This window comes from Lampetra fluviatilis, chromosome 36 (genome assembly GCF_964198595.1).
Source record: "Lampetra fluviatilis chromosome 36, kcLamFluv1.1, whole genome shotgun sequence".
NCBI classification, from domain to species: Eukaryota; Metazoa; Chordata; class Hyperoartia; order Petromyzontiformes; family Petromyzontidae; genus Lampetra; species Lampetra fluviatilis.
The window spans coordinates 5,749,390-5,772,874 of NC_136310.1; the positions used below are offsets into that span (position 1 = coordinate 5,749,390).

Genomic DNA, 23,485 nt, shown 5'->3' on the forward strand with positions numbered 1-23,485 from the left:
ACCGTCTATGCCTTCACTGACCCCGCATTGTCCAGCGTGGTGAAGTATGTTCAACTAAACCCCCTTGACGCGCACGGCGTGGGGAAGCCCTCGTCAACCAATGGGTGGACTGACAAAAAGGAGCCGCTGAAGTGAATCTTGTGTAGGGGGGTGATGGGGGGGAGGAATGAAACCGGAACTAAAACAGCGGAGCGGTGAGAAGAGGCCGGACCCTGCGCGAGCGGGACCCGGTCCGGAAGCGGCAGTGACTCCACGTGATTCGCCGGCTACGGACACGAGGGGCGTGGAGGTGAGGGCTGCGATGGGTGAGGGGGTGAGGGAAAGAGGGTGGGTGGGTGAGGGTGAGGGGGTGGGCGAGAGAGTGGGTGAGGGGGTGAGGGTGAGAGAGTGAGTGAGGGTGAGAGAGAGAGAGGGAGTGAGGGTGAGGGGGTGAGAGAGTGAGTGAGGGTGAGAGAGTGAGTGAGGGTGAGAGAGTGAGTGAGGGTGAGGGGGTGAGTGAGGGGGTGAGGGTGAGAGAGTGAGGGGGTGAGAATGAGAGTGAGGGGTTGAGGGTGAAAGAGTGGGTGAGGGGGTGAGAGTGAGGGTGAGAGAGTGAGTGAGTGAGGGTGAGTGAGTGAGGGGATAAGTGAGGGGGTGAGTGAGGGGGCGAGGGGTGAGTGAGGGTGAGAGAGTGAGCGAGTGAGGGTGAGTGAGGGTTAGTGAGTGTGAGTGAGTGAGGGTGAGGGGGTGAGTGAGTGTGAGTGAGTGAGGGGGTTAGTGAGTGTGAGGGTGAAAGAGTGAGTGAGTGTGAGGGTGAGAGGATCCTGGGGTCACCTGGGGTACGGGGGTGTGGGTAGCATGTGGGTGAGTTTTGAGTGAGGGTGAGTGAGGGTGAGTTGTGAGTGAGTCGGTGAGGGTGAGTGAGGGTGAGAGTGAGCCAGGGTGGGTGAGGGTGGATGAGAATGAGTTTGAGTGAGAGCGTGTGAGGGTGAGAGAGCGAGTGAGGGTGAGAGAGTGAGAGTGAGGATGAGTGTGGAAGAGCGAGTGGGGGTGACAGTGAGGCTGTGCATGTCTATGCTGTGTCTGCGTGTGACTCAGTTTGTGTCCCTTACGCGTGGTGTGTGTGGGCAGCCATAGTGCAGTGGTTAGCGCACTGCGCTACGAGTTCGACACGGCCAACATTGGTAACGATTAACTGAACCGGTCTCGGGTCTTCACAGGTAGACCCAGCCTGAATCAAGTACCTGATACGGTGTGGAGACAAAGGCGGTCGGGCGTGGTGTTGGCCACCCACCCCCTCGTGTACCGTGCCGGCCTTCATAGGTGCTCGCTAAAAGCACTTGCCCCTACAGTCTGTTAAGGCTATACGGGGGATCTTTGTCTTGTCTCTGGGACTGTGTCTGTATCGTCGTATGTGTGTCATTGTGCATCGTGTACCCGCATTTTCTCACAGAGCCACTGGGTCTGTCCCGTGACCTGCTGCTGCCAGTCGACACTTAAAACGTGAGCTCAAGATTCACCTTGGCCAGCACATGACGCCCTGGTGTCATCACCGACACTTGGTGGCGATGTCTTAGTTTGTGTGTGCCGTGACCTCTCTCTGGTTCCACGCGTATCTTCGTGAGGGCCTATTAACTGTGCCTGCACGTGCGTCTGTTGCACGCGCTTTTCAGGAGTGGCATGCCAATGCGAGACCTTCCTTAAAATTTAGTGAGACTTTCCGGGGTAAGATCGAGGGCATTGCACACACACGCAGTTAGTTATTCACACCCGCAGACCTAAAGCACGCGTGCTCACACAATCGTGAGAATGTGTAGCGAATGATACCACCACGTTTCGATTTAAAGCTTTGGTGACTGCAGGGATTCATCTTCTTGGTTCTTTCGGTAAAGTCACGTAGAAGGGAAATAATAAAAATAAAACATAATAAAATAATTCTCACAACGTTTCGGCCAGACCTGTTCTTCACCTGAGGACGGCTGCTTGCGTTGTGGCCGAAACGTCGTGAGAATTATTTGATGTTTTATTTTTATTTCGATTTAAAGCTTTCGTGACTGCAGGGATTCATCTTCTTGGTTCTTTCGGTAAAGTCACGTAGAAGGGAAGTAATAAAATAATAAAAAATAAAACATAATAAAATATATAATTATTTTATAAAATAATAAATAAATAAAACATAATACAATATAGAATTATTATTTTATAAAATAATAAATAAATAAAACATTTTTAAATATATAATTATTATTTTCTTATGTTTTATTTTTATTACTTATTACTTCCTTTCTACGTGACTTTACCGAAAGAACCAAGAAGATTTATTTTTATTATTTTATTATTTCCCTTCTACGTGACTTTACCGAAAGAACCAAGAAGATACCACCACGCTTAAACTCTACAACAAATCACAGGCTCGCAGCTCTTAACACACTCCCCTCCGACCACCCGTCATGTCATCAGAGCAGAGTCTCACGCTGGGACTGGCTCAGAGGTCGCAACCGGGTACCCGATACCCGTACCCTACCCGATACCCGGCTACCCGTACCTGGCCAGGTACGGGTAGGCCGTGAGTCACTGGTGAGTAACCGTTTGTCACTCATTTCCCAACGTCTTGTCTCTTCTCACAATTCAAGTTCCTAGAATCAACCCACCCACGCCTGCAACGTTGCTTCATCCCAGAGGTCGCAATCAGGTACCCGATACCCGGCTGGGTACGGGTAGGGTACGGCCGGGTACGGGTACCCGTTTGCGACCCTGGTGCGGCCGGGTACGGGTAAGGAATCAAAACCCGTTTGCGACCTCTGTACTGGCTACGCTCTCACGCCACCACGTGGCCGCTCTCACGCAGTACCGCTCACGAGATGAACCCAGCTGGCTATTTGAGTTCGATTCTCAGCCACGGTGGTTACCACCATCCTTGGGGAGTGATATCTGAATCGTTCCTGGACCACCCCAAACAAAGGCAAAGATCCCCCGTGTAGCCTTAACAGGCTGTTTGGGGCAAGTGCTGTTCGCGAGCACCGGTGAAGACCAGCGCGGTATACGAGGGGTTGGGTGGCCAGCACTACGCCGTGCTGTTTTTGACTCCCTAGTAGTGATATGGACACACTGCACCGGGGACTTATTTGAGGCTGAGTCTACCTAGGGCAGGCCCAGGACCGTTTCAGATAATCGTCACTGGTGTTGGCCGCGAGCGGGAATCAAAACTCCCGTCGCCAGGTTCGTAGCGCAACGTAGCGCTAACCACTGCGCCACCGCTCCCCATTCTGGACCACCCAACCACTTGACTAACCGGCAGAGGTGGGACAAAGTCATTGTTATGCAAGTCCAAGTCGAGTCGCAAGTCATCAAATTCATGACTCGAGTCTGACTCGAGTCCAAGTCACATGACTCGAGTCCACATCTCATAGGTGGGACAAAGTCATTGTTATGCAAGTCCAAGTCGAGTCGCAAGTCATCAAATTCATGACTCGAGTCTGACTCGAGTCCAAGTCACATGACTCGAGTCCACACCTCTGCTAACCGGCACTGATGAGCGTCCTGAAGCACGGCCACAACACCCCCATGATGGACACGGCATGGAGGGGTCTTCATACAGCAGTGTATTTACTGTTGTCTGTGTGTACTGCTGCCCGTGTGTTGTAGTAGACTGGCGTGATGCGTTTGTGGTGCGCTGCTCGAAGACTGACGCCAGCTCTCCTGTTCCCCTTAAGGGTACGTGCATTTTTATTTTTCGATTTAAGGCTTTCGTGACTGCAGGGATTCATCTTCCTGGTTCTTTCGGTAAAGTCACGCAGAAGGGAAGTAATAAAATAATAAAAATAAAACATAAAATTATTCTTACGACGTTTCGGCCACAACGCAAGCAGCCGTCCTCAAGTGAAGAACAGGTCTGTCGAGAAGACAGAGTCTGAATGGCACGCCCCAGGCTTGGAGCGACTATTTAAGCTGGGATGGAGGGGGGAAGGGCGCCTTGACAAAATAATTTGCATATCAAGAGGAATTTAGCATATTTATGGGAAATGCAGATATGCGATTAGTACTACTTGTGAAATGCGTAGGAGGTTTGGCGAGGGGTTTAAAGTCATTATGCCCGTACATTATGCAGGATTAGCAGCATCAAAGGGAGGGAGTATGGTTAGAATTAATAAAGGGAAGGAATGTTAATATGGCGCCGCAGCAATATGCTTATTGACTATACCTTGTCATATTACACTGTTTTATTCTACCCACTCAACTGTATAGCATACTGCTATATACGTAAATATTACTACACCTTGTGAGTGAGATTGGCCTCATTGCAGATACCAGTTGATGTGTAAATTTGTATGATAATTGATACTGGTGATATTGTCACGTTGGATTACAGGACGACCCGCAACATTTGTGATGGTATATGGAGATGTGGTCGCATATATGATAGGCAAATGTGTGAGAGACTGTGAAGGAGCTGTGTTAGGGCCATCTAAATGAATTCGACTGCGTGGGTTTTCACGGTCGTGCTATGTCGCTGTCCAGTGTGTTTTGGGTCGTGTTGTTGGCACGATGTCCGATGTTTTGCTCCACGTGATGGGAGCTTCGTCAGGAACTGAATTTCAGGAGAGGGATTACCGAATCTCCCAGCACTTGGAGCAAACAACGTATATGGATGTTAAACTTATTTATCGCCGTACGGAGCCAACCGTGCTAATCAGAGGTTCGGGAGTGGAATATGCGACTTTACACTGTAAAAAGATAGCTGTCGATGCCATCCTCTGTATTACCTTTAAAGTTTAGAGTTGGGTCACCTAAAGACAGATTTCAAAATATTTGTGTTTAGTTGTGACCAAAAAAGTAGAACTGAAATGATTGTGCCCATATGTTGACATTTTTAACTTGACCTTTGCCCCACCGTTAAATAATTGGCCCCAAAAGGTGAACTCGGATTTGTAACAAAAAATGAGCAAAGCAACTCAGAAAAACACCCAGGTGTAGTTTTTGGGCTTCGTTTATGAAAAAAACCCCCAATAACCCCATACTTGACCGCAAAGATAAAGCTCACCGGTGTGGTGTGTGTGGCTCGGTAATTGCTGTAGGGACAGGTGAGCACGCGATTACACACGCGTGGATTTTCCAAGGCTTCCAAAGAGATACAGGTGAGCTTGCCAGAGCTGCAGCGTGGCCAACAGCCCTCACAACCCACACTGCTTGGGGAGGGGGCCTTCATCCAGCGGCCGATTGACAGAAGGGCTCTCTACGTGTGTTTCCGTGTGCACGCGTGAGCAGTTCAGTTTGCGAACTCGAATCTTGGTGACGGCAGGGATTGGATCGGCCTTCTTCGGGTGGTGGGCGTATTTGCGGTATGAAAAACAAGGTACGTAAGTATACTAAAGTACACGTAATAATCATGAACGGCATTGCCAACCACTGGTGGAGAAAGGCCTCCCAATGCCGTGTCGGGTAGCTCTGAAATTCACCTATCTTTACCAACATTCTCAAACTGTTACTCCTCTTGGATGACTTTTGAGTGTCCTCGTTTGGACACACGTGTGTGATCACAAGCACGTGCTTGTGTGTGTGCTTTACCGCTGTGTTTGTTGTCTGTCTAGGTTTGAATGATCACATCGTTGGGCTGGGAGGTGTGAAATTTGAACTGACCGATCAGAGTGGACACAAGGTTAAGGGTCACGACCTCCTGGTCGGCCGGTGGAGCTTGCTCTACTTTGGCTTCACGCACTGCCCCGATGTGTGTCCAGAGGAAATGGAGAAAGTATCGGGCGTCGTACACACCCTAGGTACGTGAGCTTCACACGGACCGTAGAAGGGTTTCCAAAGCCACTTCGAAATAGGTCACGAGAATCCATTCACGAATCTAACAATAATTCCATATCAATGACTTCATACAATCACTCAGGGTGGTGGTCAATAATGAAAAGACTTCGATTTTTCATAGTGCAGGAATCCGCACGACTCACACCAGATCCTGTGACTCTCTTAACAAGTGGGAAATCGAGGGAAGCCTGCAGTGCAGAGGTCGCAAACGGGTTTTGATTCCTTACCCGTACCCGGCCGCACCAGGGTCGCAAACGGGTACCCGTACCCTACCCGATACCCGGCTACCCGTACCCGGCCAGGTATCAGGTAGGGTACGGGTACGGGTACCCGATTGCGACCTCTGGGATGAAGCCATGTTGCAGGCGCGGGTGGGTTGATTCTAGGAATTTGAATTGTGAGAAGAGACAAGACGTTGGGAAATGAGTGACAAACGGTTACTCACCAGTGACTCACAGCCTACCCGTACCCGGCCGCACCAGGGTCGCAAACGGGTACCCGTACCCGGCCGGGTACGGGTAGCCCGGTATCGGGTAGGGTACGGGTATCGGGTACCCGGTTGCGACCTCTGCTGCAGTGTGACTACGAAGACGGTGACCAAACTGTGGGACACATCGTGCACCACAGAGCACATTGAAAGCCATAGGGCAAATTGCAAACTCTTGAGTGCATTGTGATGCGCAGATTTCATTGCGAACGGTACGGCGCGTTGTAAACCACTGCCAACTTTGCAAATTCAACGGAGGCAGCAGCAGCAGCTGTAACTATTCACTCAGCCTCACCTGCAGCCATCTTGTGGCTTTCAAACTTGGATATAGATCTCTAAGATGTGATTCACAGAGCCATATGCAAGAAGTAGTGAAGGAGTGTGTTGCTCTTCTTGGTTCTTTCGGTAAAGTCACGTAGAAGGGAAGTAATAAAATAATAAAAATAAAACATAATAAAACAATTCTCACGACGTTTCGGCCACAACGCAAGCAGCCGTCCTCAGGTGAAAACCTGAGGACGGTTGCTACCATACAATGACATTCCTAAACTATTTTATTTGACCAGGTAAGGCCCACTGAGCTGTGTAGCTCTTTTTTAGAAGCAACCTGGCCATGTGTGACGGCTCAATGAAGTGGCTTATATGGAAATGTATAGCAGCTAAATATTCTTCAATGGATGTTTCTAAATGTGGAGGGGAAAAACCCGGAGAAAAATACATGCGACCATGGGGAGAACATGCAAATTCTAAATATACAGGTGTCAGGGTTGGGATCGAACCCACGACCTCCCGTATACCAGGCAAGAGAGTTAACATGTCGCCAACCTCGCCATGTAACAGACGCAGTGATTGAACCTGACGCCACGTTTCACATCCGGTGTTACAAGCACGTGTTTAGGTCCTGTGACGCGTGTGTGCTGCGTGTTGCGTGCGTGTGCTGTGTGTGTGCTGCGTGCGTGTGCTGTGTGTTGCGTGCGTGTGCTGTGTGCGTGTGCAGACAAGGACACGAATCTGCCCAGGGTGCAGCCTGTGTTCGTGACGATCGATCCGCAGAGGGACGACGTCGCGGCTGTGGCGCAATACATAAAAGGCACGACGGGTTTCCCACCTTCACCAACCGGCTTCATTTATTAGTTGCAGTGTGTTGAAGAATTTATTTTGAAATGTTGTTATGAAAGGGATGCTGCCGTGATGTTCTGTTTATCACACTGGGGTCTCTGGTTCAAACTCCTGGCAATGGTCGTTGAAACAATGGAGACAGTTTATTAAATCCTCCCCTACCTGTCCACCCAGCAGTATAAATGGGTACAGCACAGATGGTCGGCAGGTCGCATATGGCGGGGTAAATTATGGGTAATCCCACCTCTTCAAAGACATTTTGCCCATATGGAAGAGAAGGCCTGTTACCCTTCGAGGGCTTCGAGAGCTCCCTTGAGTGGAGGCCTATCTGCCAGCAGTGGCGTTAGCAAGCAATTGCAGGGCTGCACCTTTACCTACCAGGGTCGTGTTTATTCATGATCCACATTTTTTGCCAAAATATCACCGACGTAAGTTACAGAATTATCATCATTATTGTTGTCACTACCTGTGTACTTGGCGAGACAACCCCGTAAACTACGGCAGCTTTTGTCGCGTGCCACGCAGATTTCCACCCACGGCTGGTCGGCCTGACCGGCTCTCCGGAGCAGATCTCGGCGATATCAAAAGCCTACCGCGTGTACGCCCAGCCCGGCCCACGTGACCCCACCGACCAGGAGTACGTGGTACGTTACACGCGGGGTCATCTACTACACACGTGCGCAGACAGAAGTGGCCGAGCGGTTCGGGGGTCGAGACGCAGCTGGCATTGCTGGGATTCTTGGCTTGAATCCGGGTTTTACAGTCATCCCAAGCACGATTATTTGGTTGCTATGAACGGCCACATGATACGGCACTTAGTGGAGCCATCATTTGTGGCCAGGTCACTCGTGAAAAAAACCTTGAGAGCTCGGTGGGACGCACCTGGAAAATTTCAAGTTTAGTTTAAATTCAAGTGGGTTCTAAAGTGTAGTGAGTTAATGGTTTCAGCCAGATTAACTGTAACTGCATAAAAAAAAACGCCATCAATTTGGATTTGCATTTAATTTGGTTGCATTCCAGTTATGAGAAATAAAATACTGTTGCAAAATGTCTCTGTAACAGCACCCCCTTATCAGGATAACAAAAGCCACCTGATGTGATCTAAGAAGTAGTTCTATGATGTCCATATCTCTGGCCATTCTCCACATGATGCTGACAGCACATTTGGAATAAAGATTGGTGAGACAACCAGTCATGAATGACGGTCGCCCATCCAAGCACTAACCAGGCCCAAATCTGCTTAGTTTCTTAAATCTAACGAGATCGCATGAGTAATATTCTCCCTCTGCTGGTGGACTGATGCCTATTGAACGGGCCGGTGCTGTGATCTCCTTGCTCCGGGGGGAGGGGGGGGGAAAGGGGTCCCCTAGGTAAAGAGCAAATCACAGAGACGTTTCGTTAGGTTACGGGTCGAATGTAAACGCAGGCGCTATTACAGTATCGGTGTTATTCCGTGTGACTTGGTGGCAGGCGGCGTATAGCGAACGTGGCTGATGTTCGTTCATTACCCTGCGTGTGCGCGCAGGTGGACCACTCCATCATCACCTATCTCATCTGCCCGCACGGCGCCGTGCTCGAGTTTTACGACCGCTCCGTGGAGGAGGCCATCATGGCAGAGAAAGTGCGCCAACGCTTGCGCGCACATCGCCTCTGACCACCCTGCCTCCATGGCAGCACCAAGCCAACGCTCAGAGTTGGGGCGTGGGTCCATCTTTATCCAATCAAGTTTTGCTTTTTAATTATGAACATTTTTACATGCCATACAAACAAACGTCACGGCCGTTTGTTAATCTATTGGATGAAGGACTCCTGAAACACCGTTTTTGCGTCGATCATGGGGGTTCGGTCAACAGCACTTCACCATGAAGCACCTACGGTATAACAAATTCCTGCGGAGGGAGCTGGTAGGAACGTTGGGTTGCTCGGTCAATGGCCAGGGTCAACGGCGGCGTGGTGTATTCCGCAAATATGCCCGACTGAGGGCGGGCACAAGCCGGCGTGAGTAGGTTAAACTTTGAGTTTTATAAGGGCACCACGGGGTGACCAGCCCCTCCCCACCAAGCCCCACCCCTCCCACCCAGCCCCTCCCTTCCCTCCCCACCCAGCCCCTCCCTGCACGACGGACACAATAATCCCCTGTGGGCTGGTGTAACCAGGAGGTTCCTACCAGTATTAATTTGTGGCTGCCACCGCCCTCTGTTGCCCAGAACGTAGCCACGCGATGTCCCGCACCGACCGCTTCAGATCTCACTCGCCACCGACGTTACCTGTGGCCGGGAATCAACCTCGGCTCGCAGAGTTTTTACAGCACAATGCTGTGTTAGAGGAATCCCAGTGGAGGATGGGTGGTGCAATGGTCACAATGATACAAGAGGTGATTCCTGACACGATGCAGTCTGGACCATTATAATGATGGAAGGACGCCTGTGTTGAGAAGCGCAGCGGTGCGTTGGTCGTTGACTTTCACTACGAATTTGGCAATCCGAGTTCAATTCCCATGTATGTCTGAAGCTGACGTTTACGGTGAAGTATGATCTAATAACCTCCATGACCACCACGGTGTAGGGAAGCCTTCATCCAGCAGTGGATGAGACAAAGGACTGTATATTGTCATGAAGTTCAACACCGTTGGAATTGTTTAAAATACAAATCAGTTATTGATGTGTACCTCTGATGCCGGAAACAGGTGTTGTAGCTTAATACATAGTAACTGTGTGGTGGGTTTGTAATTGTAATGTTGAGGCTGTACAAACACATAAAGAGACCAAGGTTTTAGATCGGGATGTCTTGTGCATTTTGTATACACAGCAGTGTCATACGCATACGGGGCTAACTGTCACAGTGGGTAAAGTTACTCTTTCTCCACCATTGCAAGCTCTGTAATGTGACCAGGTATCTCCCCGCTGCAGGGAATAAATACGGTCAAAGTTTGTGTTCAAGGTTATTTATGTTGTTACTCTCAGAAGTTGATCACTCCATGGACAAATTCTTGAACTCTAAAGGCATTCCTTAAAAAAGCAAGAATGAACAGAGCCCCTATTCTCAATTGCACTCAGCCGAATTCCTTAAGTGGTGAACATGTAATGCTTCACTTTAATCACTTTGTGTTTTTTTTTCAGCACGATGCTTTACATCTGTGTATTATTTATTTGGTACCATTTTCAACAACTATAAAGTACCGTGGTTTACTTTCTACTTGTTGTTAATCCACATTTCCCATGCAGAAGAAACGTCACCTGTCATGCTTAACACAATGTGCACTACGCTCCCAGCTCCACTGCAGCAATCCTGAGATTGCACGATGCCTCGCAGCAGTTGTGCAATCGCAAAATGGCGATGTATCGGCAAGAAGTGGCCCTTCTTCACAGAAGAAGTATTGACTGTTCAGTTTGTTGTTTGTTACTCTTTGGTTTTTTCGGTAAAGTCACGTAGGTAAAAAGTAAAAATAAATGAAAACTAAATTTTTTACCTACGCGACTTTACCGAAAAAAACAGAGTATGAATCCTTGCAGTCACGAAAGCTTCAAATCTAGATTTGTTGTTTGTTATTTATACTCGTGTGCATCGCTGCCAACGTAGCACTACCAAATTGTTTAATCACAGTCGAGGCGGTCGCCCGCTTTTAGCTTTAACGATGTCACAATGCGTTCCTGGAAACCCCGTCATAAATCGGACCCGATTGTCGCCATAGTAGAAACGGTAGAAACATTTTGTTTTCAAGCTTTCATGACTGCAGGGATTCATATTCTTGGTTCTTTCGGTAAAGTCACGTAGAAGGGAAATAATAAAATAATTTCTTTATCGGTAAAGTCACGTGACTTTACCGAAAGAACCAAGAATAAGGTAGAAACATTGCTTGCTGATGTGTTTTTCCTTTTTGTAAGCCACATTTAACAGGGTTTAAGAAGTAAAAATCCACAAAACCACTTAGTAATAACAAAAGCTCTTAACCAAGTGACATTGGAAACCGGACCGGTTTAAAATGTGTACGGAGTTGTGTCAGAGGATGTGTCGTGAATGTACATCGTCGTGAATTTGACAGTCCGCCTGTATGGTGATTACCAGGACCATGTGATGCATCAAATGACAACCCCCCAGCCTCGTTGGGAAGTCTGTCTGCCATAACCAAATCGGCAACGCAGGACAATTCCAGCAATCACCACAGAGTGAAACGCGGCACTACTAGTTTCAAGCAATAACCTTTATTCACATAAACGGACAATTAGTGTTAGCAACCAAGGCTTTTATAAGACTTAAGAAATCACCTAGAAATCCAGGTCCTTCTTGCAAAAAAGATCAGTTTCTATAACGATTGCCAATATCCACAGTTTTGGCGAATTTCATGAGGAATCGGCATCATTTCGGCAAAACAATCGGCGACTTTAATCAAACAAAACATTTGGACCAACGGAAATACTGCCGCTGAATCGATGTCTCGCGCCACAATTTCCTCTTTCAACGTCGCGATTCTCACAATCGATTATGAACAAACGTGTAATAAACTAAGCATCATCAAGGGGTGGGAGTGGCGGTACAGTGGTTTGCGCACTGCGTTATGAACCAGGGGACCAGAGTTTGAATCCGAGCCACGGCTAACATCAGTGGTGACGTGTAAACCAATTCTGTTCCGCCCAGCGCGGTGAAGTTTACACCAGCCCTCGTGACCGACATGGGGCTTCCTCTAACAATGGATTTGACAAATCACTACGTTTATTCATTTGGCTTCGGTGTCATTCTGCTTCAATGATTTGGTCTCTGCTCACATTCTCTTCTCTGCAGCACTAAAAAGATGCCACCTCGTGCGTCTATCAGTGTTCTCACTACGGGACTTTTGTTCTCTACTTGAACCGTTAAAACCGATGCATGCGATGCAAACATCGGTGCAAGATAAAGCAGAAAGACATCAAAGTCTGTCTGTGGTGCAAAACAACAAGTGCCTGGAGGAGGTGGAGTTATTTAACACAAAGATATTCTCAGCACCTCAAGGGTAACGTCATTATCTTGTCAATGAAATTTGAAAAGACTTTCGTCTACAGCACAAGTGTGGGCTGGCCAAAATGCAGAGAGAGCGTGCGAATTTGGAACGCTTTAAAAGGCACGAAGACACAGCGCCAGGCCGGACCGGACTGAGGTCTCTTTGCCTGTTTTTGATTGGGACCGTCATCGCCTTCTTTCACTTGCTCAGGCGAATTCTCTTCATCATCATCATCACCTTCATCCTTGACGACAAGTGGTGGCTCGCTGTCGTCGGCGTCTTCGAGCATGTTGCACGGCACAGCTGAAATGAGCGGCAGGTCCGGCGAGCAACGGCACCGCAACCTCGCCACGGCCGCCCCCCCGTGGGACTCGTAGAGACGTACCACCAGCACCACCCCGGTACCTGCGTGGCCAGGCCAACCTTCGGCGAGCTTCAGCGTCTCCACGACCACGGAGGACGGCTCCACGGTGAAGAAGCCGCGCTGGGAAATCCGTTTGACACGCGGGTCGCCGCTAGGCGCAGCAGGAAGACTCGGGGACGCTTCCTCGTTGAATACCTCGGCAGGCGCAGCGTCAACGGTCAATGCCGCATCTTGCTTACTCGAGCTTTCCGGAGCAACGGAGGAAGCCATGGAGGAATTCTGAGCGCCACCCGCCACGCTGCTGGAGGAGGCGCGCTGCGCTCTCAACGGATGGTTGAAGGCGCTCGCGCAGCGGATAACGCCGGCGTCCTGGAAGCTGCCTTCGTGCGGCATGGCGGCGTACGCGAACGCGTGCTCCCCCATGTCAGCCTCTGGGTCCGGCGCCTTTGGCGACCTCAGTAGCGACAGCGACAGGACGTTGCCGCGTGCCGAGTGGCCGTACTTGCAGTCGTTGAGCAGAGCGAGGCCGAAGCCGTGCTCGCCGAGGTGAGCCCAGCGGTGGGCCCACACCTCGTAGCGCGGCCAGTCCCACGACGTGTTGCGGTGCGTCGGCCTGCGAACGTGCCCAAACTGGATCTCGTACGTGGCCTCGCCGCCGCTGCGCACCGCCACGGGAAATTCCGTTTTCAGGAAACGGCGGTTTTCGTGCCAAGTGGCGGTGACGTCGAACCGAACGAACGGGCTTCCTGCGTCCAGCGAGATGTCCACGGTGGCCCGGCTACGCTCTCCCAGCTGCAGGCACGCGCGCACGGCCACGCGGATTCCCGCAGCGTCGGTGAGAACCCGGAGCGGCTCGGAGGTTCGCTCCTGAGGCTTCCGCGTCTCCAGATGGTAGTCCATGACGTCCCACGCATCCCAGTACAGCGGCACGTCGTCGAACATCACCAGCTGGTTCGCCTTTTGGCCCGGGGTCACCGCCTCCCTGCCCGACGGTTTGTGGATGAGCGAAGTCAACCGCCCCGCGCCATCCACCGACACACGGAGCAGATCGTTCTCCAGGACCGCGCGGCTGTCAGACTCGTGGTGCAGTATTACAGCGAGAGACTTGGCCGCGCCGGCCAGCAGTGAGGCTTCGCTGTAGATGGAATAGCCGAAGGCCGGAACGGTGACGAGAACCAGACCAGCGGAAGCGTCTTCTTGGCCGTCTGTGCCATCGGCTTTGTCGCTGCGTCTCTCGTCGCCCTTCACATACCGACCGTAAACAATTTTGGAATTTGGGACGAATCGGTCTCTTCCGAGGTAGCCGTTCACGCCGCGGCCCGGCAACGCTGCCACCTCCGTTCTTTCCCAGCCGAGCGTGTTGAAGAACGCGATGGGGTCGCGCGGGAAGTCTCCGGCGCCCGGCTCGCGCTGCACGACGGCCGCCATGGCGTCGCGGGCGATCTGCTCCGCGTCGATCTCCACGCCGCCGTAGATTTCCTCGGCGTCGCGCGCTACCTGGCGCGTGCAGCTGCCAGGCAGCACGTCGTGGAATTGGTTCAGCAGGACGCCCTCCCACAGGCGCGTCAGCTGCTGACGGGGATATCCCAACACCATCGCGTCGTCGCCCTCATCATCATCATCATCACCATCGTCGTCGTCGTCGTCATTCGCCTTGCCCCCTGCACCACCACTGGAAGCGTTGGTTCCTGGCATGGCGTTGCCGCCCTCGGAGGCGGTTCCGCTTTTACTTTCATCTCGCGTTTCGCCGCATCCGTCTCCCGCACCGCTGCTTTCCGCGCGCTCAGCCGCGTACACGGGGCTCTGAGTCAGCAGCGCCAGGCAGCACAGCGCCTCCGCGTCCCTGAGCAGCGCCTCGCACCGGCGGTTTCCGCGCTTGACGCGTGCCTGCGTCGTGTACGTGCCGTTGTGCATCTCCAGAAAGAGCTCTCCACTCCAAGTGCACAGACGACCTACACCGCCGCTGCCGCCGCCCCGCTCACCCTGGTTCACCTCCGCCTCCACCGCGTTGAAGAATCTCGCGGGGGTGGAGGAGGTCGCGCGGGGCAAGCCGGCGACGCTGCGTACGCGGCGCAGCCGGTCCAGCATGGCCAGCGTGGGGCCTCCGCCGCCGTCGCCGAAGCCGTAGAGCAGGAGGGCGTGCTGCGTGCGACCTTTGTCACGGTTGTTTGAAGCGCTTTTGAGGATTTCTTTGACTCTCACCTGGGCCGACGCGGTACAAGAGCAGCGGTTACAATGGAAATTCTTATTTGCAGCGGGTTTTTTTTGTTATTGTCCGTTCCCCCAATTTAAACCTGATTATGCCGTCAGCCATCACGTTATGAGATGAAGAAACCATTCGAGTCTTTAGCATCCCTTCAGGTCGCTAGCAGAGAAGCAGATTTCGGAGAATTGCTTCCGACACCTCTTCAAGTGACCTCTTTTTCCACACGAGGGGAAAGCACTTTCTTTCCCACTCGCCATGCTTCAGAGTAACGTTCATTTCGTGAAAAACATATCTTTAAATATCAGGGTGTGTAACGGGTTCCTCGATTAATAGAAATTGATGCCTTACGCTCATGATAGCACATGTAATCATACACGCCAGAATATTGCATTAATTAATTACGTAAATGATATGCTTTAACACCTTCGGACGAATATAAAAAACAACAGACAATACAAACGGGCTGGATGATACAAACAAGACGAAACTTATGCAACAGACTAATGACACAAAGAGAAAAATGCAACCAAGACTATACATGATGTAAATAATCCAAATGAAATTGACAATACAAAGAGACGCTAATATCAGATTTCGGCTCATGGAGCGTACAAAACTGTACCAACGAGATAGAGGTTAAAAAAAGAATAGAAACAATCCAAACCGAGTGGTAAAAATTTGAATCAAGGATTTGATTTGCGAATTGTAGCACAAAAATGCCAATCGTGACAATTAATCGAAAACACCGGAAGAGGGACTTTGATGGCGGTCAGGTGGCTGCGCTGCTGCACTGTTGCGCTGCTGCGCTGCTGCGCTGCTGCGTTGCTGCACTGCTGCACTATTGCGCTGCTGCGCTGCTGCGCTGCTGCGCTGCTGCACTGCTGCACTTCTCTCTCTGTGGGTGGCCTCACCTTGCACTCGTAGGACTCGGCGGGGGGGAAGTGTGTGAGCACGCGCGTCCCGTCCAGCCCCTCCCAGTGGAACGTCGAGTGGGGGAACGCGTTCACCAGGTTCCAGCTCAGCTTCTGGGTCACGAACCGCCGCGCGCCGCACGACGTCATGATCTGTCGGGGATGGGGGGGGGGGTCAACGAGAGGTGGGCAGGGACGTTGGTCGGTTTGCCAACTGCTTTACAACTAAAGTTCAATATTGTCCTTCCCCCCCCCCGCACCTCCGATTAGCATGGTTGGCTAGGTACGGTGCGAAAGAAGTTCGACACACGCACATATGCAGTAGCTGTCCGTATGTTTGTAACGGGGATGCACGCAACTCTTGTGAAGATGATCCGATGTGAACAAAACTTGTGTGTTGCGATTAGGGACTTACCCCAATGATAATGGGCAAAATTAATACAATGGTGGCCCAAAACTTGAAAACACAAACCAGATGTGTTGGTTTATTGTTACCTCCAGTACATCCAACGCTATTGGCAGTTCACGTGTGCTCCTACCAATCTGGAGTGCTCTCTTCAATTGTGTTTCTCAATTCCTTTGGAACTTCGTTCCTTTCGCAACGTCATCGACGATTTGCATTTGTTGGGCGCTGAAATGCCTCGGCATCTCACAGAGCCTTACATCACCTCTCATCCCATTCATTCCAATGCCCAACAGAAGGTTTTTTTTTGCTGAGGGTACCCCCCTGACAAAAGCTGTCCCTGTACGGCACAAGGTGATGGCAGCAGTGGCCTGCAAGTGGGCATTCATTTGTCAGTAGGGGGGCGAGGTTGCTTCTGATTACGTGATGTGTTGGTAAGTTTGAGGACGCTCAAGTGAGACGGCTAAGCACCCTGCACTTGCAATGCAGAGGTCGCCGGTTCAATCTCCCGGTGCCGCAGTTCAAACAATGGGGAAAGTCTCTCAATTCCCCACCACTGCCTGTCCACCCGGCAGTATAGGTGGGAACCCCGCAGTTAGTCGATGAACAGGGCATGTGCGATGGAAGTAAAGTGTGAGTACGCGCACCTCTTCCTGCATGTCTGATCAACGTGGAATAGGCAAATACCTTCGCGACGAGACGTGTACTACCTCGCCTGGTATACAGCAGGTTTGTGGGTTCCATCCCGACCCTGGCGTCTGTATATTTGGAGTTTGCATGTTCTCCCCATGGTCACCTGGATTATTCTCCGGATCCTCCCGCTTTTTTCCCTCCACATTTATAAACATGCGTTTAAGAGTATTTGGCTGCTATATATTTCCACGCGATAAGCCACTTCGTTGAGCTATCATTTGTGGCCAGGTTGCTTTTGAAAAAGAGCGACACAGCTCAGTGGGCCTCACCTGGTGAAATAAACATAGTTTAGTTTAGTAATGTCATTGTGTGGTAGCAACACACTCCTTCACTACTTCTTGCATATGGCTCTGTGAATCACATCTTAGAGATCTATATCCAAGCTTTAAAGCCACGCAATGACAGGTGAGACTGAGTGAATCGCTGCAGCTACTGCTGCCTCCGTTGAATTTGTGAAGTTGGAAGTGGTTTACAATGCGTTTCTGAAAAAGAGCTATATTACGCAGTGGGCCTTGATCAAATAAAAAGCGGAGGCCCTACCGCCAGCAATGGCGCGAGCAAGCAGTTGCAGGGCCGCGCCTTTAACCTTTGCTTAACCACGCGACGCACCAGTTGGCTCGGGTCACCTGCGGCAGCTGTGCAGAGTATCCGAAGGTGTCGGGCAGCCAGAACTCGTCGCAGCGGGCGCCAAACTCGTGCAGGAAGAAGCGCTGGCCCAGCAGGAACTGGCGCACGAGGGACTCGCCCGACGGGAGGTTCCCGTCAAACTCCACCCACGTGCCCCCCACGGGCACGAAGGCCCCGCGCGCCACCGCGGCGCGCACACGCGGGTACAGCGAGCGCGGGTAGCGCCGCTTTAGCCAGCTCAGCTGCTGGGCCTGCAGGGAGATGGGAGAGGAGGTGCGGGTAAGAGGACGAGCAGATGAAGGGGTCAGAGGATGGCGGTTAAGTACAACGTCGCGTATCCGACCGTCGGATATTTCACGATCACACAGGGGCACCATGGTGGCGAGATGTTATCTGCCTTATCTGGTATACAAGAGGTCGTGGGTTCGATCCCGACCATATCGCCTGTTTTATATTTGGAGTTTGCGTGTCTCTCTCTCGCTGTGGTCACATGGATTTTTCTCTGGGTCCTCCGGTTTTTCCATCCACATTTAGAATGGACATACGTTTAGGGTATTTGGCTGCTATAAATGACCACGTGATAAGCCACTTTGTTGAGCTGTCATTTGTGGCGAGGTCACTTCTGAAAAAGAGCAATATAGCTCAGTGGGCCTTAACTGGTAAAGTAAATATAGTAAAGTTTTTAATTTACATATCCACCCTAAGCCCCGCAGCCCTATGATTGCCTGTTGTGTACATTGTGGTCACCCATCCGAGCCCTATACAGGCTTTTCAGGTTTATCTCTTAAGGCTTTTGGGTTAAATTCTGGACTGTACACAGCGAACTAATGTCTCTTTTATCATCCTCCTCCTCCTTCCCTTCTTGTCCAAACTGTGACAATGTACTCTGCACAAATAGCCCAATCAAGTAGGTGAACTGAATGCTGAGATGAGTCCCCAAAGCAAAAAAAAGTACGTAATTCTAAGCCGCTGAAAATACAACAGACTGTGTGCAATTATCGTCACCGGAGGTCAGAAGTTCATTGCCACAGAATATAACCTCATGGTTTCATTAATGTACACAGACCCACTGCTACACACACTTCTGCAGGATAAATAAAGATTCCGATTTGGATGCAGCCGTGGTGAAACGTTTAGTCTCGAATCCCTCCATCTCACTCCCACCTCACTCTGTTCCTTACCTGCGAGCACACAAACGTAAACTCGGGGTCACGATCCATGAGCTGCAGGGCGGTGGCCCAGCTGCGCGCGCACTTGCGCACCGTCTCCTCGTAGGGCCAGAGCCATGCCGTGTCGATGTGACAGTGCCCCATGGCGTGCACCACCGTTCCCGGGTAGCCGGCTGCCCACCCACCAGCGACGACCGCCCCTCTCTCCGAGCCGTGGCCGCACCCGGGCCACGGCTCGGAGAAAAATGCCCCCGAGATAGCTCGGGCGTGCCGCACCCACTCCCGCGTGTCGCCACCGTCGTCGCCGGCCGGCGCGGCTCCTGCCGGGCCGGGCCGTGGAGCATCCGCGCAGGCGCTCACAACGGCGTTGCCGCAGTAGAGGGCACGGTAGCCAAGCTGCTCGCCGCCACGTCCATCCGCCTCTCCTGCCAGGCCGCAAGCCACCTCGTAGATCACCTCCAGATCCGTCAGCAGCTCGTACACGTCGCGCCGGAACAGCGCCACTGCCGCACGCTTCAGCGCAAACTTCCGCTCAGGGTCCGGCGGTGCGATCATGGAGCCCTTGCCGGCGCCGAACAGGCCGTTGCACGCCATCTCCACGTAGGCTGTGAAGGAGCGCGCCGGTGGCAGGGATTTTTTCGTGGACGTCGTGAGGTCGATTGGCGCGGCGGTTTTCCCGGTCGCCAACTCGTTTCCCGCGTCCTTCCTTCTGCCGCTCGCATCCTCGGCCGTGCCGGAGAATCCTGCCGCTGACGACGACGACGACGACGGGGGGGGGGTCCTGCGTCTCGCCCGCCCAACGACGTAGCTGGTCTTCTCGCCCTCTGTCGTGAGGCCTGCCACGGGCTGCCCGTCTCGAAACAGGAGGCACTCGCCCTCACACTCCCACAGCAAGTGAACCTCGTCACACTCGGCGGTAGCGGCGGCGCCGTCGTCATCGTCGTCATCGTCACCAGATTTGCACGTCCACTCCTCCGGGACCTCCACGTGTACTTGGAACCAGTGTGTGGACCAGCTGAGGGGGGAAACACGGCTGTGTGTTTGCAACTAATTGTGTGCTGCTCAGACAAGGGGTACACGTAAAAAACAACCTGTTGGGAGTGTGTACATAAGGACATGGCAATGGAGGGAGGAACTTGCACCCATTGTTGCAACTGCCACGCCTGGAGATGGAATTGAGCCAGCATATTGGAAGCCTGGTGCGCTAACCATACAACCGCCGCAGCAGAATCCAACGGGAATTGACCGGCGAGCGTAAATACGATGCAATCATCATTTGAGGATTCCATGGCCTTCAATGTGCAGTGCAACCACGGTGTACAGCAAGTAAGTAGCAGTGGTGATGAGAGCTTGTGTGTGTGTGCGTCTTTGTGCGTGCGTGTGGGAACGTACGTGGGTCCATAGGAATCCCCGACCTGCGTCTTCTCGTACGTAGCAGACCGGGCGTCCTGGAAGGAAATGCGTCCTCCAGCATGATGCACCGCCAATCCAGATACCGGCCGGGCATCTTCATACAGCCTGTATCACCAAAAGCAAAGATCCCCCCCCCCCATAGCTGTAACAGATTATTGGGGCAAGTGCTGTTAGCGATACCTATAAAGAAGGTCAACGTGGCGCTCGAAGGAGTGGGTGACCAGCAGAGGTCGCAAACAGGTTTTGATTCCTTAGCCGTACCCGAACCCGGCTGCACCAGGATCGCAAACGGGTATCCGTACCCGTACCCAGCTGGGTACGGCTAGCCGGGTATCGGGTAGGGTACGGGTATCGGGTACCCGGTTGCGACCTCTGGTGACCACCACCATGCCCGGCACCAGGTACTCATTTAATGCCGAGTCGACCCTAGGAGAGGCCTCGAACCGGTTCAAATATCTGTAACCCAGTTTGGTATGTGGTGAGCGGGAATCGAACGTCGGGTCGCCAGGTTCAAAGCATGGTGCGCTAACCACTGCGCCACCACTCGGCACAGCATCGCAACACCCAATACAACCCAGTGGTGTAAGCTCTCAGGTGTGCAGGTGGTGCAACTGCACCGGGGCCTACGGGCTGGATAGGGGCCAGGCATTGGGCTATGCAATCTGACCGATTCCCACGCTCCATCTCCACACCCGTGGTCACCTAGTTCATATGCACATCAGGGGTAAACGTGCGGCAGGTAACGGATACGAAGCACGTGTTTAATGTCGATTACAATCCACGACCTGGGTTCGATTCCACGGCTAACATGAGTGTTCAAGTTCATTTATTAGGTATAGCCCTGTGAGCCATTCGGCTCTTCAAGTTCAAGTTCATTTATTAGGTGTAGCCCTGTGAGCCATTCGGCTATTGAATCGGGTGCAACTGCAACAAAACAAAAAGATAAACAAAAAACATCTTAATGTGACTATGTGACTAAGTGCAAACAGAAAATCCAAGAAAAGACAGCAAAATATTGCAGAAAAAAAACACCGTACACCAACGCTGTGTGCAAAAATCCCAGTGGGATGCAAGTCAAACAACAACAACCACAAGACAACTTAGATTCAGGCCATCAGTCTAACTCTGTACTACAACAACACAAACATGAGTGGGGAGTGATAACGCCCGTGGGAAGGCCTCCATCCAGCAGTGGATTGACAATGGGCCTGTAAATGATAGTTTTCTCAAGCTAATCTTCACTAACTTACACCCCACGCCGCTGCACTTTAACAGCAGTTAAAATTAACAAACATCCTAAAGGTGGCGGGGGGGGGGGCAGGTGCTGAAGGCCACCAGGACCGGTGAAGTCAATATACCGGTCCAGTATAACCAGGTATAAGTTTCAAGTTTCATGTATTAGGTATAGTCCTGTGAGCCATTCGGCTCTTGAATCGGGTGCAACCGCAACAAACAAAACACATGAACAAGAAAACATCTTAAAGTGATTAAGTGCAAACAGAAAATCCAAGAAAAGACGGCAAAATATTGCAGAAAAAGCACCGTACACCAACACTGTGCAAAAATCCCAGTGGGATGCAAGTCAATAACAATGTACACAGTAACACAGCCCTAAGTCGCTCCACTGCTGGATGAAGGCCTGGTGGATTGGAAGGCGAGATATGTTTGGCCACACTTCACCCTTCACCACGTACAGCATGTACAGTACTGTATGTTGAACTTCTTTCGCACCGTACGTAGCCAACCGCGCTAATCGGAGGTGTGCCAGGCTAGGTGCACGTGCAGTGCAGGTGACACACACACACGGGCCGCGCTTTACCTGCCCCGCAGGTTCACGTCCGTGAAGTAGAGAGGCGACAACGCCTTCTCTATGCGCTCGAGCGCCGTGCGCTTGTTCTTGATGTGGAATTCGGCCATTGCAGCCGGAAACTTGTCTCGCTCTCTCGCGGGAGGGGCGGAGCCAGAGACCCAGGAGGCGGGGCCAGAGAATTAGGGGCGTGGCCAGAGATTTAGGAGGCGGGGTCAGAGAATTAGGAGGCGGGCCAGAGAATTAGGAGGCGGGGCCAGAGAATTAGGGGGCGGGGCTAGAGAATCGGGGGGGGGGTATCCGAACAAAAGGGGTGGGACCCAAAGAAGCGGGGCGGGGTAAGATAATTAGGTGGGCGTGGTCTAATTATTAAGAGGCGTGGTCTAATAATTAGGGGCGGGGCTAAAGAATCACGGGGGGGGGGGGGTCCAAACAAAAGGGGTGGGACCCAGAGAAGCGGGGAGCGGGGTAGGATAATTAGGTAGGCGTGAAAAAAAAACTTAATTTGGAACTTTCGTGACTGCAGGAATTACTCTTTGGTTCTTTCGGTAAAGTCACGTATAAAGATAAAATAATAAATTAAATACTAGCATACGTATGGCAGTATTTAATTTATTATTTTTTTCATTTTAAGTATAAAGATAAAATAATAAATTAAATACTAGCATACATACTAGTATTTAATTTCTTATTTTATCTTTATATGCATGGAAGTATTTTTTTTATTTTAAGTATAAAGATAAAATAATAAATAAAATACTAGCATACATATGCAAGTAATTAATTATATGTGACTTTACCGAAAGAACCAAAGAGTAGGTAGGCGTGGTCAAATAATTAAGAGGAGTGATTAAATAATTAGGGGGCGGGGGCTAGAGAATCAGAATCTTTATTGATTTGAAGCTTTCGTGACTGCAGGAATCCATACTCTGGTTCTTTCGGTAAAGTCACGGAGGTATAAATATTTATTTATTTTATTTTCTACCTACGTGACTTTACCGAAAGAACCAAAGAGTAATCAGAATCTGTGTTTAGACTGCAGGACGGGAATCCGATGAAACTCTTATTTACACAAGTATGGGCACGGGGGTCCAGAAAGTTACAACAGCAAACAATACAAAACAAACGGCAGGAGAGTGCATTGTCTAACACACTTGGACCGCCCTCTCGCCTTCAGCTCCATCTCTGCCCCCTCCCTTCCCCCCAATGCCTAACGCACGACTTGTACATGAACACCACTTGGACATTGAAGCTGGCTCCGCCCATGCTGTTGACGCCGCACAGAAGCAGGGGCATTTATGGCTTGCTCCCATCTTTTCTCTCCGCCTGGGGAAGACCTCTTGTGTTGCGATCGAAACGTCGTGGGTTTTTGCTTTTATTATTTTCAATTTATATTTTTTTTCTATTTTTTATTTTCAATTTTTTTTTATCTATGTACGTGACTCTATACAGTATACCAAACTTTACTCCATCGCATGCGACCTGCCGGTCGATCAGCCGTGACGTTCCCCACGTTTACTG

General features: G+C 51.1%; 2 protein-coding genes across 7 annotated transcripts; one reads left to right on the forward strand and one right to left on the reverse strand.

Annotated features, from left to right (window-relative positions):
• Positions 1 to 207: 207 nt before the first annotated feature.
• On the forward strand, positions 208 to 10,378 carry LOC144945048 (protein SCO2 homolog, mitochondrial-like). Of its 6 annotated transcripts, none has more exons than XM_078873251.1 (9): positions 208 to 289; positions 1,433 to 1,482; positions 3,625 to 3,693; positions 5,055 to 5,114; positions 5,245 to 5,332; positions 5,568 to 5,753; positions 7,275 to 7,367; positions 7,922 to 8,040; positions 8,922 to 10,377. In XM_078873251.1, exons 3-9 carry the CDS (start codon positions 3,637 to 3,639, stop codon positions 9,048 to 9,050), a joined length of 732 nt encoding a protein of 243 aa, XP_078729377.1. In that variant the 5' UTR covers positions 208 to 289; positions 1,433 to 1,482; positions 3,625 to 3,636; the 3' UTR covers positions 9,051 to 10,377. The 6 variants fall into 6 exon arrangements, with proteins under 6 accessions (XP_078729377.1, XP_078729379.1, XP_078729378.1 ...); XM_078873253.1 differs by having other exon boundaries at positions 289 to 305; XM_078873252.1 differs by lacking the exon at positions 208 to 289 and adding an exon at positions 293 to 313.
• A 1,204-nt stretch (positions 10,379 to 11,582) lies between these two features.
• Positions 11,583 to 22,097, reverse strand: MAN2C1 (mannosidase alpha class 2C member 1). The gene is made up of 6 exons (XM_078873245.1): positions 21,977 to 22,097; positions 20,137 to 20,262; positions 18,757 to 19,759; positions 17,575 to 17,826; positions 15,853 to 16,005; positions 11,583 to 14,937 (listed from the first exon to the last, which is right to left on the reverse strand). Exons 1-6 carry the CDS (start codon positions 22,072 to 22,074, stop codon positions 12,427 to 12,429), a joined length of 4,143 nt encoding a protein of 1,380 aa, XP_078729371.1. The 5' UTR covers positions 22,075 to 22,097; the 3' UTR covers positions 11,583 to 12,426.
• Between the last annotated feature and the right edge of the window lie 1,388 nt (positions 22,098 to 23,485).

Coding starts and splice junctions, on each gene's coding strand:
- LOC144945048 (XM_078873251.1), top strand. CDS start 3,637: ATGCGTTTGTGGTGCGCTGCTCGAAGACTGACGCCAGCTCTCCTGTTC. Junction 5,115..5,244: donor AGGCTTCCAAAGAGATACAG/GTGAGCTTGCCA, acceptor ACGCGTGAGCAG/TTCAGTTTGCGAACTCGAAT. Junction 7,368..7,921: donor TGTGGCGCAATACATAAAAG/GCACGACGGGTT, acceptor CGTGCCACGCAG/ATTTCCACCCACGGCTGGTC.
- MAN2C1 (XM_078873245.1), bottom strand. CDS start 22,074: ATGGCCGAATTCCACATCAAGAACAAGCGCACGGCGCTCGAGCGCATA. Junction 20,263..21,976: donor GACGTGAACCTGCGGGGCAG/GTAAAGCGCGGC, acceptor TTGGTGATACAG/GCTGTATGAAGATGCCCGGC. Junction 19,760..20,136: donor GGGGATTCCTATGGACCCAC/GTACGTTCCCAC, acceptor TTCCCCCCTCAG/CTGGTCCACACACTGGTTCC.